The sequence below is a fragment of the Trematomus bernacchii genome, unplaced genomic scaffold (genome assembly GCF_902827165.1).
Source record: "Trematomus bernacchii unplaced genomic scaffold, fTreBer1.1, whole genome shotgun sequence".
Lineage (NCBI taxonomy): Eukaryota > Metazoa > Chordata > Actinopteri > Perciformes > Nototheniidae > Trematomus > Trematomus bernacchii.
Window position 1 is genome coordinate 2098906 of NW_022987840.1, and position 14311 is coordinate 2113216.

General features: G+C 40.6%; 2 protein-coding genes across 3 annotated transcripts; one reads left to right on the plus strand and one right to left on the minus strand.

The window, feature by feature from the left end:
• Window positions 1-2181: 2181 nt before the first annotated feature.
• On the minus strand, window positions 2182-7360 carry LOC117500534 (NLR family CARD domain-containing protein 3-like). Its single transcript, XM_034153417.1, has 8 exons — window positions 7269-7360; window positions 6787-7125; window positions 6086-6160; window positions 5952-6002; window positions 4035-5844; window positions 3693-3779; window positions 3254-3421; window positions 2182-3116 (listed from the first exon to the last, which is right to left on the minus strand). Exons 2-8 carry the CDS (start codon window positions 7109-7111, stop codon window positions 2783-2785), a joined length of 2850 nt encoding a protein of 949 aa, XP_034009308.1. The 5' UTR covers window positions 7112-7125; window positions 7269-7360; the 3' UTR covers window positions 2182-2782.
• A 934-nt stretch (window positions 7361-8294) lies between these two features.
• On the plus strand, window positions 8295-13663 carry LOC117468541 (sialoadhesin). 2 transcript variants are annotated; one of them, XM_034112724.1, is made up of 8 exons: window positions 8295-8344; window positions 9243-9644; window positions 10087-10398; window positions 10483-10746; window positions 11580-11852; window positions 12254-12356; window positions 12446-12611; window positions 12724-13663. In XM_034112724.1, exons 1-8 carry the CDS (start codon window positions 8302-8304, stop codon window positions 12874-12876), a joined length of 1716 nt encoding a protein of 571 aa, XP_033968615.1. In that variant the 5' UTR covers window positions 8295-8301; the 3' UTR covers window positions 12877-13663. The 2 variants fall into 2 exon arrangements, with proteins under 2 accessions (XP_033968615.1, XP_033968616.1); XM_034112725.1 differs by having other exon boundaries at window positions 9246-9644.
• The last annotated feature ends 648 nt before the right edge of the window (window positions 13664-14311 follow it).

A 14311-nucleotide genomic window follows, 5' to 3' on the forward strand; every position in this document is an offset into this window, starting at 1 on the left:
GCGATAGAATTACTAACAAAGAATTGCTAACAAAGCACTTATATACTAATAATTAAAGGACTGGCTTATCTAAAGCTAGTTGAGTAGCACTTGAAATGTTTTAGCTCTATGAAACCTGATGTACTTATATGATTCTGTTCTCTTCAAGTTTGTATCTTGTTGGTCGAATGCACTTATTGTAAGTCGCTTTGGATAAAAGCGTCAGCTAAATGCAATGTAATGTAATGTGTAGCACAAAGTAAAAATAATACTTTTAGCACCTTTCAACACAAGGCAATTCAAAGTGCTTTACAAACATTGAAAGACATTAGCCGCGTTCACACCGGAGTACTTTTCCCCGTACTTTTCGCGTTTAGTTCTGTTAGTACCCCTTATGTCGCGTTCACACCAAAAAGAGTACTGAGTGCCGGGAACTTTAACCCCCATTTTTAGTGCCTGCTGAGAGATGGTACTTTCCTGGGGGAAAAGTGCCCCAGTTCTGATTGGCTGGGCGAATTGCAAACCACGCCCCGTAAAACTCTGAAATGTTTTGTAGAGCCGCCATTTGATTATCCTCGCATTAGCATTATTAGCATTAATAAGTGCCGGGGCACTAAGTGCCGGCACTAAGTACGGCAAAGTACTTGGTGTGAACGCGGTTATTAAGAGCATTAAGACATAGTGCAGCGGAAACACGTTATAAAATGGCATTTAAAAACAGTCATTAAAAAGCAAAGAGAATAAAAGAAACATAAAACAAGCTAATCTATAAAATCCATTAATAGAAGTTACAGTTCAGTGTTAGATGTCAATGGTTACATTTAAAAGCAGCGGCAAAAAGAAAAGTCTTCCGCCTGGATTTAAAAGTAGTAAGAGTTGCAGCGGACCTGCAGGTTTCTGAGAGTTTGTTCCAGATATTTGGAGCATAATAACTGAAAGCTGCTTCTCCATGTTTAGTTCTGACTCTGGGGACAGAAAGCAGACCCGTCCCAGAAGACCTGAAAGTTCTGGATGGTTCATAATTTAGCAGGAGGTCAGAAATGTATTTTGGGCCTAAAACCATTCAATGCTTTATAAACCAGCAGCAGTATTTTGTAATCAATTATTTGAAAGACAGGAAGCCAGTGTGAAGACCTCAAACAGGAGTGATGTGATCCACTTTCTTAGTGTCAGTGAGGACTCGAGCAGCAGCGTTCTGAATCAGCTGCAGCTTTCTAATTTATTTTCAGTGAGACCTGTAAAGACACCATTACAGTAGTCCAGTCTACTGAAGATAAAAGCATGGACAAGTTCTACCAACTCCTGCTGTGACATTAGTCTTTTAATCCTAGATATGTTCTTTAGGTGATAGTAGGCTGACTTAGGAATTGTTTAAATGTGACTGTTGAAACTCAGGTCAGAGTCCATGACTACACCTAGATTTCTGTCTTTTTTCTGTTGTTTTGAACATTGCAGACTGAAGCTCAGCGCTGAATTTAATTCGTTCCTCATTGGCTACAAAAACAATTACCTCAGTTTTATCTTTGTTTAATTGAAGAAAGTTCTGACACATCCAGTCATTGATTTGTTCAATGCACTTACTCAGTTTTTGAATTTGATCATAGTCGGGGTGCATCCTGAACATTGTTTAGGGAAATTGATTGATTATAAAAGACATAATCCCTTATTTCACCTATGGGAAGCACATAATTCACACATGCCTTTTTATAATTTGTATTAATCATTTAATTTAGGCCACATCCTATTTCGATTCTTGTCTCCTATATATTACATCTCAAGAAAAGTATCGCAATTCTTATGAGTCTTCCAAACCCATGACAAACTTCAGGCTACTCCACTATGCTTCTCCCTGGTCCATTTTTTATATAGAGTCAAGAAAAGTTCTTCCACGCTTTTGGATTCAACATTTATGTCAGGCTCTGTTTAGGTCATGAATATTCCTGGAACTATGCTCTGATCATAAATATATATCCAGGTCAGTTTAACCACAGGAATCCCTGTCTGTACTGTACCTTAAAATGCCACAGCTAATGTTCATCACAGCTTCATATACAGATCAGGAAATGTTAACTTTTACCCCTGAGTGTGCGTCACCTGCGGTAGACATTGCCCCGCTGTTACAGTGCTCCACCACCACTCCTGAGTCCTGATCATGTATAATTGAAAATATTATCTAAAAAAAATCAGGGAAATGGTAAGTGATTTTATGTATAGGTAGTATTTTAGTATAGTAGTATACAATGTACTGTACTGTACCCAATATACAAGCTGTTAATAAACTTTTCAATCAATCAATCAATCTTGATTCTTACAGGATTTATTTTTCGCCGACTAATTTCGCCCACTTAATTTCCAACAGTGCTGCTAAACAAGTAAGTAACCTAAACCCAACACTAGATGGCAGCGTGTTCATTTGTTGTAACTGAGCAGGAGAAGGTTTATTTCTTGCTGAGGCAGCTGAGCGTTTTTCTTCCTCCCTCTGTGTAGCTGTAACCCCTCAAGTAACATCTGTCGAGGTCACTTTTCAGGGGATTCCAAATACTATTTTAATTAAAGAAGCTGAATACAAGTGTGATTTAATACAACAATATAAAACATGTAAAGAAGAACGGAAGACATGTTGTGATGGTTGAGTCAGGAGTTGAGTCATGTTCCTCACCATAAAGATTAAAGCAATAAGTATGTTGATTGAGTAGTTAAAGAAGGCTCAAAGCCGAAAATTAGACTAAGTCTTACTGTTAGTTGACTCATGCAGTCCTTGAAAGCAGCTGCTGCTTAGATGGAGACCTTTTACAAACACTTGCTACATAACATGTCTCCCTCCTGTCAGATTTGTAGAAGACTCCAGCAACTCTAAAATATTTTTCTTGAGCTCCTTGGCTTTCTCCGTGTTCTCTCCTGTCTCCACCTGCTCTTCTGCCACCTGGAGCCCTCTCAGCACAGACTGCAGGGCGTCTGCATTCTTCACTGAATCCATCTGATCTCTGTCTGCCCGGATCTCCTCCACCCAGTCCAGGTACGCCTGAAGTAATCCCAGGTCATCCACAAAGTTTGCAATAATCCGGAGTCCAGGTCGACATTTCTCCAGCTCCCTCAGCCTTGCCCTCCCCACCTCTCCGATGTCATTCCCAACAATGCTGATGGAGGAGAAAATAAACAGGTAAGAGATTACTTTGTATTACCTTTCAAGGCATAGACTCACACTAGAGGGCAGTGTTTCCATGCATTATAACAATGAGACCACGGAGCAGAAGTCAATGTGTTTCAATCTTACGTCAGTGTCTTCAGAGCCTTGTTTTTGCTGAGGCAGTGGACAATGTTTTCTGTTCCTCGTTCTGTGATGCCGGTGATGTCTAGATAAAGTTCCTCCACAGTGGTGTTGTGCTCAAGAGCGTTCCACAGCTCCAAAACCCCGTCTGGTCCCAGGTTATTGCCACACATACTGTGGACATGCATAGAGGAATTGTGTTGCAATTAAATACCTAAAGTGTAGTGTTTCATATCAAGGCCTTTGTGCCAGGGCCAGGCTATCTGCAGCAAACATCTTATTCAGTCGCTCAAAACAAAGGCCTTAGAATGTATGAGAATCTTGAAATACAATCTGCTGAAGACAGTTAGCTAATGTAGAGTTGTTTATATTATTTTGTAATTCGTTATAACCTTATTCAAAGTTGTATTATGATAGCTCTAAAATATACTCTGTAATGACTTACAAGAGCTTCTTCACTTGGCACTCATTCGACTTCAGAACTCCAGATTCCAAAATAGCAGCTTGCCTATCCAGGCAGTTGTATCTCAAACTGAAAAATATAGAACAAAATAAGTTAACATTGATTTTGGCATACCATTCCTCTCTTAAAAAAGAGTGGAGCTGACCTTAATCACAGGATGCATTATATATAAATGAAGAGTATGTACACCTATGTTGGCAGTCACTCCACACAGAAAAGCATTGGCCAGCCAGGAAATTCAAACTCAGACTTGTTTTTATTGTCCAGTAGTAATATTGTAATGTATCATCTATCTGAAAGGTTAATGTAGAGTCAGATACTCACTATAGAGATTCACAGCGATGTAGGATTGGCAATAGTCTTTTGAGGCCTCTGTTTCCAATGTTGGAGTAGCCCAAGTTGAGCTCTTGGAGCTTGTGTCGAGAGAACTGCAGCACGTAGTGCATGGCTGCACAGTCCACTACACTCAGCTTCATTTTAAAGAGGCACAGTTTCTTAATCTCTGGTGCTGCCAGGCTGGTGGCTTCCTTCATGTGAAACTCCATCAGGCAGTGGAGAAGATTTAGGGATGCATGGTTCTTTAGCTCCATGTCCTTAAATTGCTCTTGGAACCACAAACCCAGCCTGGTGGGGATGCCATCCCCTTGCTCCATTGGGGAAACTTCAAGGCCATCCAACTGACCTGCCAGCCGAGCTCGGAGCATCCCGAAGAAGAAGCGTGTGAACATCTGGAGACTCTCCAGCTGGTCCATGTTGATGTCTGTGTTTTTCAGGGGTGCAGCTGTGGAGGATGGTGGACGTAGCCCGAAGCACCACAAGTCAAGCGCTTGGATTATGTCTTCCTGGCTGAAGAGGTTGATGGCACAGTAGAGTGAAGCCAGATGTTCTTGAACAGTCAAGTGAAAGAAAGAAAACATCTCCACTGTTTCCTCTTTGACAGGCTGGAGGATTTGACAGAGAAAGGTGCTCTGAAGATCGGCAGGTGTAACATCATACTTCTCCAAATCTGCTCTGCTGAACATGATCTTCTTCTGAAGAAGGTTTTCATAGGCCAGTTTTCCTAACTTTGTCAGTTGTTGCTTTGCTAGGGAGAGAACCTCAGATCTTGGGGTGCTTCTCTCTGCACTCCCCCTTAGTGCATGGTGCTTGATTGCTGTAAACAGGTAGCAGAAGTAAACCTCGCTGACCGTTCTGGGCGGGTTTAGATCCAGAGACTTTGAGTCACCCACATCTGGATTTTCTGAAGAGAAGAACTCAGCCATAGCGGTACAGATGATGTAGCAATAAAGAGGAATGAAGGACAGCACGAAAAGGCTGTCATTGTTCAAGATATAATCATAGACCTTTTCAGCAACTTTTCCGTCTTTGTAGAACTTGGTGGTATATTCTTTCACCTGGTCCTCCTCGAAGCCCAGCACCACACAACATCTTTGGAAGAAACGCTTGGGTGCCTCAGTAGACGGTCTTGTTGTGAGAATGACTGATGCCTCTGGGAGAAGGCTTCCCTTGATTAAAGCCACCATCAGCTCTGACACTGGCACCTTTGAGCGAAAGTCAATGTTTTTGTCAGGACTGTTCCAGTCCAAGGTGAATTTGAACTCATCCAATCCATCCAAGATGAAGAGCAAAGAGATTGGTGAATTGAACAGATCAGGTAGTGCTTCCTTTAGGTACCGGAACCGTTCTCCAAGCAGTTCAAATAAGCTCAGTGGAGCTTCAATCAGATTGAGCTCTCTGAAGCGTAGGTCAAAAATGCATTTGAATTCACGCATGTTCTTCCCGATCGCCCACTCATAGACGAGTCTCTGTACTGCTACGCTCTTTCCGATTCCAGCAATACCCTTCACTTTAACCCTTTTAGGGGGCCGTCCTGATTTTCCTTGGGGGTCCAATAAATGGCATGGCCGTATACGCTGGCAAGCCTGATGGACATAGATGCGAGCCCGTCTGCTCGCTAGGTCAAAGTACTCATGTTTGCTGCTGTCTACGAAGTCATCATCTTCTGTCACGAAAAGGTCAGTGTAGCGGATCTCGATGTGAGAAGCTGAGTTTGAAGCCACTCCCTCTCCCTCTGAGTAACACTTCAACTGCTCTGTGCGTTTCAGCAGGGTTGTTTTATGGGCAGAAATAGGAACTGCAATGGAAGACAGAAAGATGAAATGCATTGCCAACAAACTTAAATTATAATTTTTATATGATAAATACTTTTGACTTATTTTCAATGCACATAAGATGACATACCTCGGAGGTTGGCCAGCTTTAAACTCCTGCTAGGTTTCAGTTGTTCCTTTGCTGCACATAAAGATAATTTCACTTAAATGCTTTTTCAAATAACAGACAACTACAAAGAAAGTTGTAGAAATGATATATTATACCGTTTGCTTCAGTAGTCAGGGTAAATCCTTTGCTCTTTCCTTTGAACAGTTTAGCAAAACCTTTAGGCTTCTTTTCTGTGGATTAAACAGGATGCATGTGCTAACATATTTGATATGTATGATATTGCACAGTGTAATTTCAAGATGGTTTGAATATCATGCATTTATTTATAATGTCAGATTCACAGGAGAAGGTGTTGCCTGAGCATTTTTTCAATACAAATTATCTTATATGAAAGACATTACTTGGAGTCTACAGACATGCTACCAACTCAGGCTGTAAGTGCTTTGAGATAGATACTGCAATGCTTACAAAGGAAATGCCAACTTGCTTTTGTTTAGCATGGGATACGTTGGTTATAAATTGTTGAGATATTTACAAGTCTGGACAAAAGTGATATGCTGACTGGCAAGCATTGCCATTTTTAGAGCCACAATGGTATCAAAATGGCATGACATTGAACTTATGATAGCTGAGTTACATTCTTTTTGTGCATTTACACCCTCCTTAATTGCCAAAGTCAGCAGAAATCACTTGGCAAGACATCACCGATTATTGTACTGTGTTAATAATCTTCTCAACCTTTGCATGGTACTCAGGCAGTAAAACCTTAATCTTTAGTTCCAGTTTGTCACTTTTCTTCTCACTTTAAATGCACCTTAAATAAACAATCCTCTACAGTATATTAAAACAACCTCACCTTCAACTTTCAAAGGTTCAGGCGCTGGCTTACTGACACCTTCCCTGCAGTGTCTCTCCACCCAGAGCTGGAGATCTCTGCAGTAATAGTCCTGCACCTCGCTCAGCACCTGCAGGAACCTTTGGCTGCTCTCCTCAGTGGCACACACCATCTCCATGGCCTGGGCCACAGCATTGGATGGTGACCTCTCCAGCAGGGACAGGTAGTGAGCAGGAGAAAGCACCTCAGCATCACGCAGCCAACGCAGCAAGGGAGCAGGGTGATCCAGAGTCAAGCTCAGCAGCAAGTCCCTCTGAGACCGGAGCAGGTGCTGAGCTGAGTTCATGGCTTTGGAATATACTGTCAGGAGGAATACAATAAATACATGGTCAATACACAATATTAAGAGAAATATGTCTTACTTATCATTTATACTCAGTAAACTATTATAAAAACTCAATATTGAAAATACATTACCATGCTTATTCATTTTAAATTCTTACCTTAAAGAAATATGTTATTGTTCTCTGTCACCTTTCCTCTCGTCTAGTTGTGCCATTGCACTTTTGTGTTGGCAGTGCTGATAGTGTTCTGCCTTAAGGTGCAGGGAGGAGGAGTGCATTGACTTACTGCAGGCAGCAATTCAAAGTATAATTCAAAGAGTCCATAGTTCAAAGTGTTCATTCTTTGTCCCTGCCTCTGATTCATCGCCTATGTTTGATCTTGCAGAAACATGCCAATCAAGTGACTTGGTATTATTGCCATTATGAAGCAAAATATCAAACTATTATGCATTTCAAATGAAATGAAACGTACTATACAGTAAGTATACTGTGGGTATATATAGCATACATTATATTTGTATGTATTTGAGTGTAAATTAACAGATTGACCAGCAGTCTAAACAGTATCTGCTAAAATACAAAAGTTTTATCTTGGCACTTTTTACTTTTCCCTCCATCTTCTTACACAACTGCTCTGACCTACTTATAATGACGGATCTTTATTGTTGACAGAACAGATAAAAATCAGTGTCAGGCAGAAAAGTTAATCATTAATTTGTTTTGTTCAACTTTCTATGGAGTTTTACCACTATCACTTTTCTAACACTGTTAGAGGTTGGGTTGGGACAGTGTGCGTAGACAGAGGGAATCAGAAATGAACACATTTAGTGTTTGGAGTCTTTGAGGAAATGGCCAGCAGCATGAGAGTGACTCACCCTTTGTCATGTGTTGTCTCATAGATACTTGCTGAGGTCTTTCTTTCCGAACCATTCCTCATCACTTGAAAGAGTATTTGAATATGTTTACATGTTAAAATAAACGTGGGCAAGTTGTTAACCTACCACTGCTAAATTCAAAATGATCCTCAGTGGTCTGTTATAAATCTATGTATTACGCATAGCTGATATAAAAGATATTGGAAGAGTAAGAGGATGTATTAAAGTGAAGTCAGGAGCACGATGTAACACTTCCCCCTCTTTGCTCCTTTGTTCATCCTTTCCTCTGTCTGTGCTGGCAGAGCAGGGTTGCAGTCATGCACGTTGACACTGTCTTCCTTCTGTGTCCTCTCATTTTTGGTGAGTAATTAATATTTAAATTAACTAGCTTCAGATATCTGTATAAATTGCAAAGTTATTCTTTATCAAGTCATGTTATCCTAAATAGATTATCCCAATATCTCTTTTATTACCATAATTATTACTGTAGAGATGGAGATATTGGTGTTTTTTTGTCTCCTGCAGAACATACTGTAGTCAATGAATCCTGTTTCTTTAATAATTACAAGCTCATTTATTATCTTGATATATGTTGGAAACACTTTTGAATTCTTAATTTCTTTTTTGAATATATGTACATGCCCTTATCTAATAGTGTTTGACTTTTTGTCTATCTTCACTTCTGCTGTAACAATGTACATTTCCCCTATGTAAGACGAATAAAGGTATTCTGAGGCAATCTGATTCTGATTATTATCTGTTAATAAAAGTTTTAAAATATATGCAAATAATCCCTAAACCAATAAGGATAAATTCACAATATCAATGTACAAAACAGTTTAATAGTAGATTTTCCAGAGCAAAAACTGCTGCTGTGTTGGGGATAGGGGTTCTTCCCGTTTCTAAAAATACATCTGTTGCAAAACTGTCCTGGGTCATGTTATGCAGACAGTGCAGCTAAATACAGCAGCTTTAACCTTTGACCAAATGTGTTCAGTATAATGAGCTTTCTTTAAGATATAAAGGCTTGGAACACTAATGCTTTAATTGGCCATGTTCTCTCGCTTAATTCTGCTCAAAGTTTAAACAAACATGAACACAGAATACATGAACAGTTATGAGGCAACTAATGGCAGGATGGCTTGATATAAACCTGCTGTCTACTGTGATTTGAACCTGATCCTACTGTAGACCTTGGCCTAGTAACATGTGATCCTGTGTTTTGGTATTGGTAATTATTTCCAGTTCTTTATCCCAGCAGCAGCCTTGTGGAGGAGGGTCCAGGCTGTGTCCCCTATGCCCTCAGTCCTTGGACATGTCCAAGCACTGGTGGGCTCTTGTGTGGTGGTCCCCTGCTCTTTCACCCCTCAAACTCCTCACCCTCTCAGGGGGAGGAAGAGGGTGGACGTTCGGATTAGGTTCAGAGGTGGTGGACACATCTTTTCACTCCGCAGCACAGCTTTTAACAGCGAGGATAGAAATCAAGTGAGTCTGGATTTCCAAGGCCGGGCGTCACTCTTTGGGCGAATTGCAGATGGAGACTGCTCAGTGAAGATCGAAAGGATCAGCCAGGACGACTCCCGGGAGTTTGAGATGGCTCTGAAGAGAGGGGATGAGTTACTTTGGGGGAAGCCAAGGAGCTTCAGTCTGGATGTTGTGGGTGAGTGCTATATTCTCTTTCTTCTCTCATAAAAGAAGTTGTTGCTTTGGAACTTTGACAACAAGATAATGTAGGCTTTTCAAAGCTTCAGAATTTGGAAAGATAAAAGTGTGGGAGTAGAAATACGGTTTAAAGTTAAAAAAATTACCTGAGATAAATGTAATAAAAAAGAAATAGCCAAACAGATAAATCAACAAATAAATACAAATAAATATCTAAAATGAGCAGTATAGAACAGTATAGTTATTTTCTACAAGGAAAAAAAAAGAATTTGGAGTCATCCACCCTAAATATAACCACTTTTGGGATGATTGATTGAATAGCTTTGTAATGGACATTTAGACCAATAATCCAAAATACTCGTCTGTGATCTTTTAGAACTTTTGTTTTCATGACACAGTAGTAAAAGCAAAGTGTTGATGGAGTTATTCCTCAATGACAGACACCCCTGAGGCTCCTGTCATCAGCGGCATGTTGTCAGCCACAGAGGGGCAGCTGGTCACGTTGAACTGCTCCGTCAGATACTCCTGTCCCTCCAGACCCCCGACCCTTCGCTGGAGCTGGGAGAGAGGAGACTGGCCCAACGGCACTGAGCCCGCGGGGGTGCAGACGCTCCACCCCGAGCCCCACAGGCCGATGTTACTCTCCACTCTGTCCTTCACTGCGTCACACAAGGTGAAACCCAGGCTGAGATGTGAAGCCAGCTACCCAGGAGCCAAAGCATTATCCACGTCAAAGGATCTGCATGTGACCTGTAAGGATGGCTTTGACTACTATCTTTGTGTTTCCTGGCTTGTTTGACACTGACACCTTACTTTTTTTTTTTTATTGTCTTTAGTTTCACCCAAAGATGTAGTAATTCAGATCCAGACCTTGGTGGTGCAGGAGGGGGGCAGCGCCTTGTTGGTCTGCTCGTGTAAAGCCGACCCTCCGGTGTCAGAGTACCGCTGGTCCTACAGTCAGCACGGCCGCACGGTGCCCCTCCACCATCGCACACACACAATCCGGGTGTTCAACGTGACCCGGGACATGAGGGTCCGCTGCTTAGTTAAAAACCAGATTGGTCGAGGGGAGTCCAAGCCCACGTCGCTGAACATACAATGTAATACTTTCTTCTGATTTCGTGTACCCCTCCCTCTGATGGCCATACACACATTTGGAATATTTGACAACAAGCCTCACCTACATGTGTTTGGTTTTTGCTGCTGACAGAGTAACATAAGCAACATAACACAAGTTTCACCGCCCTTTTGTGTTGAAAGTTTGTTTGAAATCCAGTGGGGGTCAGGGTTTTTTTCTGTTGCACACCCTACAGTGATGTAAAAGTGTGCAGATCACAACCTGGAGTACACTTTAACATTACTGCAGCAAGGTGAAGATAGATCAATAGAGGTCGGCAAAAAACATGATTTTTTGTTGGCTTTGTTTCCATTTTTCTTTAAAGAGTTCGAAGGGTTTTTAAGAAAACTTTTCCTGGTTCCCTTTTTTTATTGGAATGTAGCCAAATGCCACTATGTAAATGTTAACGTCACTTCAATGTCTGTATGGTTAATGCGAAGCTACTACCAACAGTCAAGGACTCGAGGAAGTTATGTGCATAAACATTGTACAATGGTAAATCGTTGTTTTTACACTGGTATGTTTCCAGATTAAACAGACAACATATAACATCTAAATTAGTGAGCTTTAAAAGTGTATAGAGGTAATTTCATTTAATTTGGACCGAGCCAGGCAAGCTGTTTCTCTGTTTCCAGTGTTTGTACTCAACTAAGCTAGCAGCTTACTGGCTCTGCAATAAAGCCAATAAGCGTATTTTCAAAAAATGTGTTATCCTTTATAGTTAAAAAAAGAAGAAGAGATTAAAAAGTTCCTCCCACACAAACAATACTTTAAAGGCTATCAGCGAAGTTGAAATGTGCTCTTTCTATCCTACAGATAAACCAGCGATCCTCCGGCTCTCCTCCACCTGTGTTGTGGAGGATCTGGAGGTGATGTGTCACTGTTCAGTCGACTCCAAACCCAAACCGGCCATCACCTGGAGCGTGAATGGTACTGTTCCCCCTCGTGATTACAACAGGTCCGTAACATCTGAGCCCGGCGCGCTTACAGCCACTCTGAGGGGCCACATGGACAAACCTCTGACTGTCATCTGCTTTGCTTTCAACGCACTGGGAAATGACTCCCTGTTGTTGCTGCAGGGAGGAGAAGGTGTGTTAAAAGTTTTTAACTCTATCAAAGTCTCGAGCTCTGCCTCTTTTTGATTCACTCTGATATAGGGGTGGAACTGAGACATCTGTGCAACATGCCTGCAGCTTGGAAACATAAGATAATTTGCTGAAGAATGCTGCAAAGATAACCTTGAGCTGTACTTTTTTTAAATTACTATGAGTACAGCTTTTCAGTTGTGGCAGTTTAATATGTATATATTTTTTACATCCAAAAAAAAAGCTAGCTCTTATAATGGAATATCTAAGTGAAGCTGTTACATTAAGCTTGAGGGTCAAGCAGTATTTCTGAAATGCCAAGAGTGGAACTATAATCCATGTAGTTAACCACCTGAGTTTCACATCATATGCTGATCCCTCGCTGCTTGTTTTGTCTTAAAACAGAGACAACCTTTTTGATGTGGTTGGTGATACCTGCTGTGTCCATCTGCCTGGTCTTATTCCTTCTGTCTCTTTCTTTCTACTGCTGCCGAAAGAGATCTGAAAAGTATGTGAAGCAAATCAGCCCTAAAGAATGTTCCTCTAAAATGTTCTCACTTGCTTATTGTGAGTATTCACCTGTGCCGCTCCTTTCAGACATGTTCTGAAAAGACTCCCAGCTGTGTACCCTGAAGGAATGGGGATTTATCAGGATCAGATGCCCCTCTACATTAACTGCACGGAAGTGACTCATATCTACACCAACGGAAGCTACCAACTTGTATACCAAAACTGCACACCTAATTTTGTCCATACGAAGCAGGTGGGTACCGTCATTTTCAACAGAAGGCATTGCATTAAAAGAAAACATTAAATCTACAAATTATATATTTCCTATATTTGACGGATTAGCAACATCTGTGCTTTTTTTTCAGATCCATCCGATAGGCAGGAGAGGTGGGGAGAGAAGACGAAGAGGAGAGGGCGGAGGCATCGACAGACGAGAAGGTTTAGGAGTCAGAGGCACAAGAGAGGTGCAGAGTAATGTGGCCGATGCAGAGACGGCCATTTACTTGGAGATCATTTAAACTCACTGGATAAGTCACAGGATCAACCTGATACATTGAACTCATTACACTTCATATTTTTTCTTACACTGATGGTAATGCATTGTTTATGTATATTTCAGTTATTGTAAATATCGTACATCCATCCATACATTTTGTGATATTTTCAATATTAGTCTCTCATAATCTCCAAATTGAACAAATGAAGTGTCTTCAGTCTTTGTCTGTAACCTGCGTCTGTGCTTTTTTTTTTATAAACAAAGAAACGTTTTTTTTTTTTAATCACAAGCCCTCATATTTGATTTGGTCTTACCGTTCTACTGCTCCAATTATTCACAACAGTTGCCGCATGTCTAACACAAAGTGTTCCTCAGGCGATATTTTGGAGTTCCTCTAGAGGGAGAAAGACCGCAGCTCAACCTGTAATGCAATTTGCAACATTTATTACATAAATGAGAAAGTGTTTCCCAGTGCTCATGAGAGAATATGCCTCACCAAAAGCAGACATGTCATTACAGGAAAAGCCCAGGAGTAATTAATAACAAGAATAATGGCTCTGTTCTATTAAGTTTCTCAGTAGGGGTTGCCAGTGTGAAGAAAGCTCTACAGCAGCGGTTCCCAACCTTTTTCAACTCAGGGCCCACTTAAGAATAAAAATGTCGTGGCCCACATTCAACCATAAACAATAAGGAGGCTAAATAAAGTTCTGATTGGTCAATTCAGAACATGTGACACATTGTAAATCCAGTAGAACAGACCACTGTCAAGGACTGTGATGACCGTTGCTAAGGAGGATCAAGAAAGAGAAAGGAAAAGAGGTTCAAATAAAAAAACATAATAATGAAAATGTTTCCACACAAATCATAATGTTTTGCAAATTATTTGGCGCATATATTGAATTTACATTTACACCCTTTAATATTGTATATGGGCTTTTAGATGAAGACCGCACACAGTTAATAAATACAACTATTCTTCTGGCTGAAATACATATTTTTAAAAGTCAATCAAGGAGTAATCTTAATTTAAGGTGTTTGAAGAGTAGATTCAAAATACAATTTATTTTGGAAACAATTATTGCCACAAAAAATCAAAGGGTAGCTCAACACGCCATGAAATGGGAAATAATTAGCTCTAACGAAGAGTGGGATTAAAGGAACAATACATATGCTTGCCATGTTGTTTTTTTGGTGATATTTGGTTGTCAACCTATTTTTTTTGTGAAATGTTGAAGTGGTCCTACTGACTGTATCTTTATTTCTTCTGTTTTTGTTTTGTTGTTGTCTGAGAGATGGGAATGTCATATCCTATATGTTATTGTTATGTCCATGTTTGTGTCTTAAGCATGTAAAAGAAAAAAGAAAAAATTGAAATGACATTTTTTAATTATTTGCAATGCCTTCGCGGACCACTTGGGGGCCGCGGCCCACAGGTTGGGAACCGCTGCTCTATAGGA

Coding starts and splice junctions, on each gene's coding strand:
- LOC117500534 (XM_034153417.1), bottom strand. CDS start 7,111: ATGAACTCAGCTCAGCACCTGCTCCGGTCTCAGAGGGACTTGCTGCTG. Junction 6,161..6,786: donor TGAACCTTTGAAAGTTGAAG/GTGAGGTTGTTT, acceptor TTTAATCCACAG/AAAAGAAGCCTAAAGGTTTT. Junction 3,780..4,034: donor CATCGCTGTGAATCTCTATA/GTGAGTATCTGA, acceptor TATATTTTTCAG/TTTGAGATACAACTGCCTGG.
- LOC117468541 (XM_034112724.1), top strand. CDS start 8,302: ATGCACGTTGACACTGTCTTCCTTCTGTGTCCTCTCATTTTTG. Junction 8,345..9,242: donor TCTGTGTCCTCTCATTTTTG/GTGAGTAATTAA, acceptor TCTTTATCCCAG/CAGCAGCCTTGTGGAGGAGG. Junction 10,747..11,579: donor CACGTCGCTGAACATACAAT/GTAATACTTTCT, acceptor TCTATCCTACAG/ATAAACCAGCGATCCTCCGG.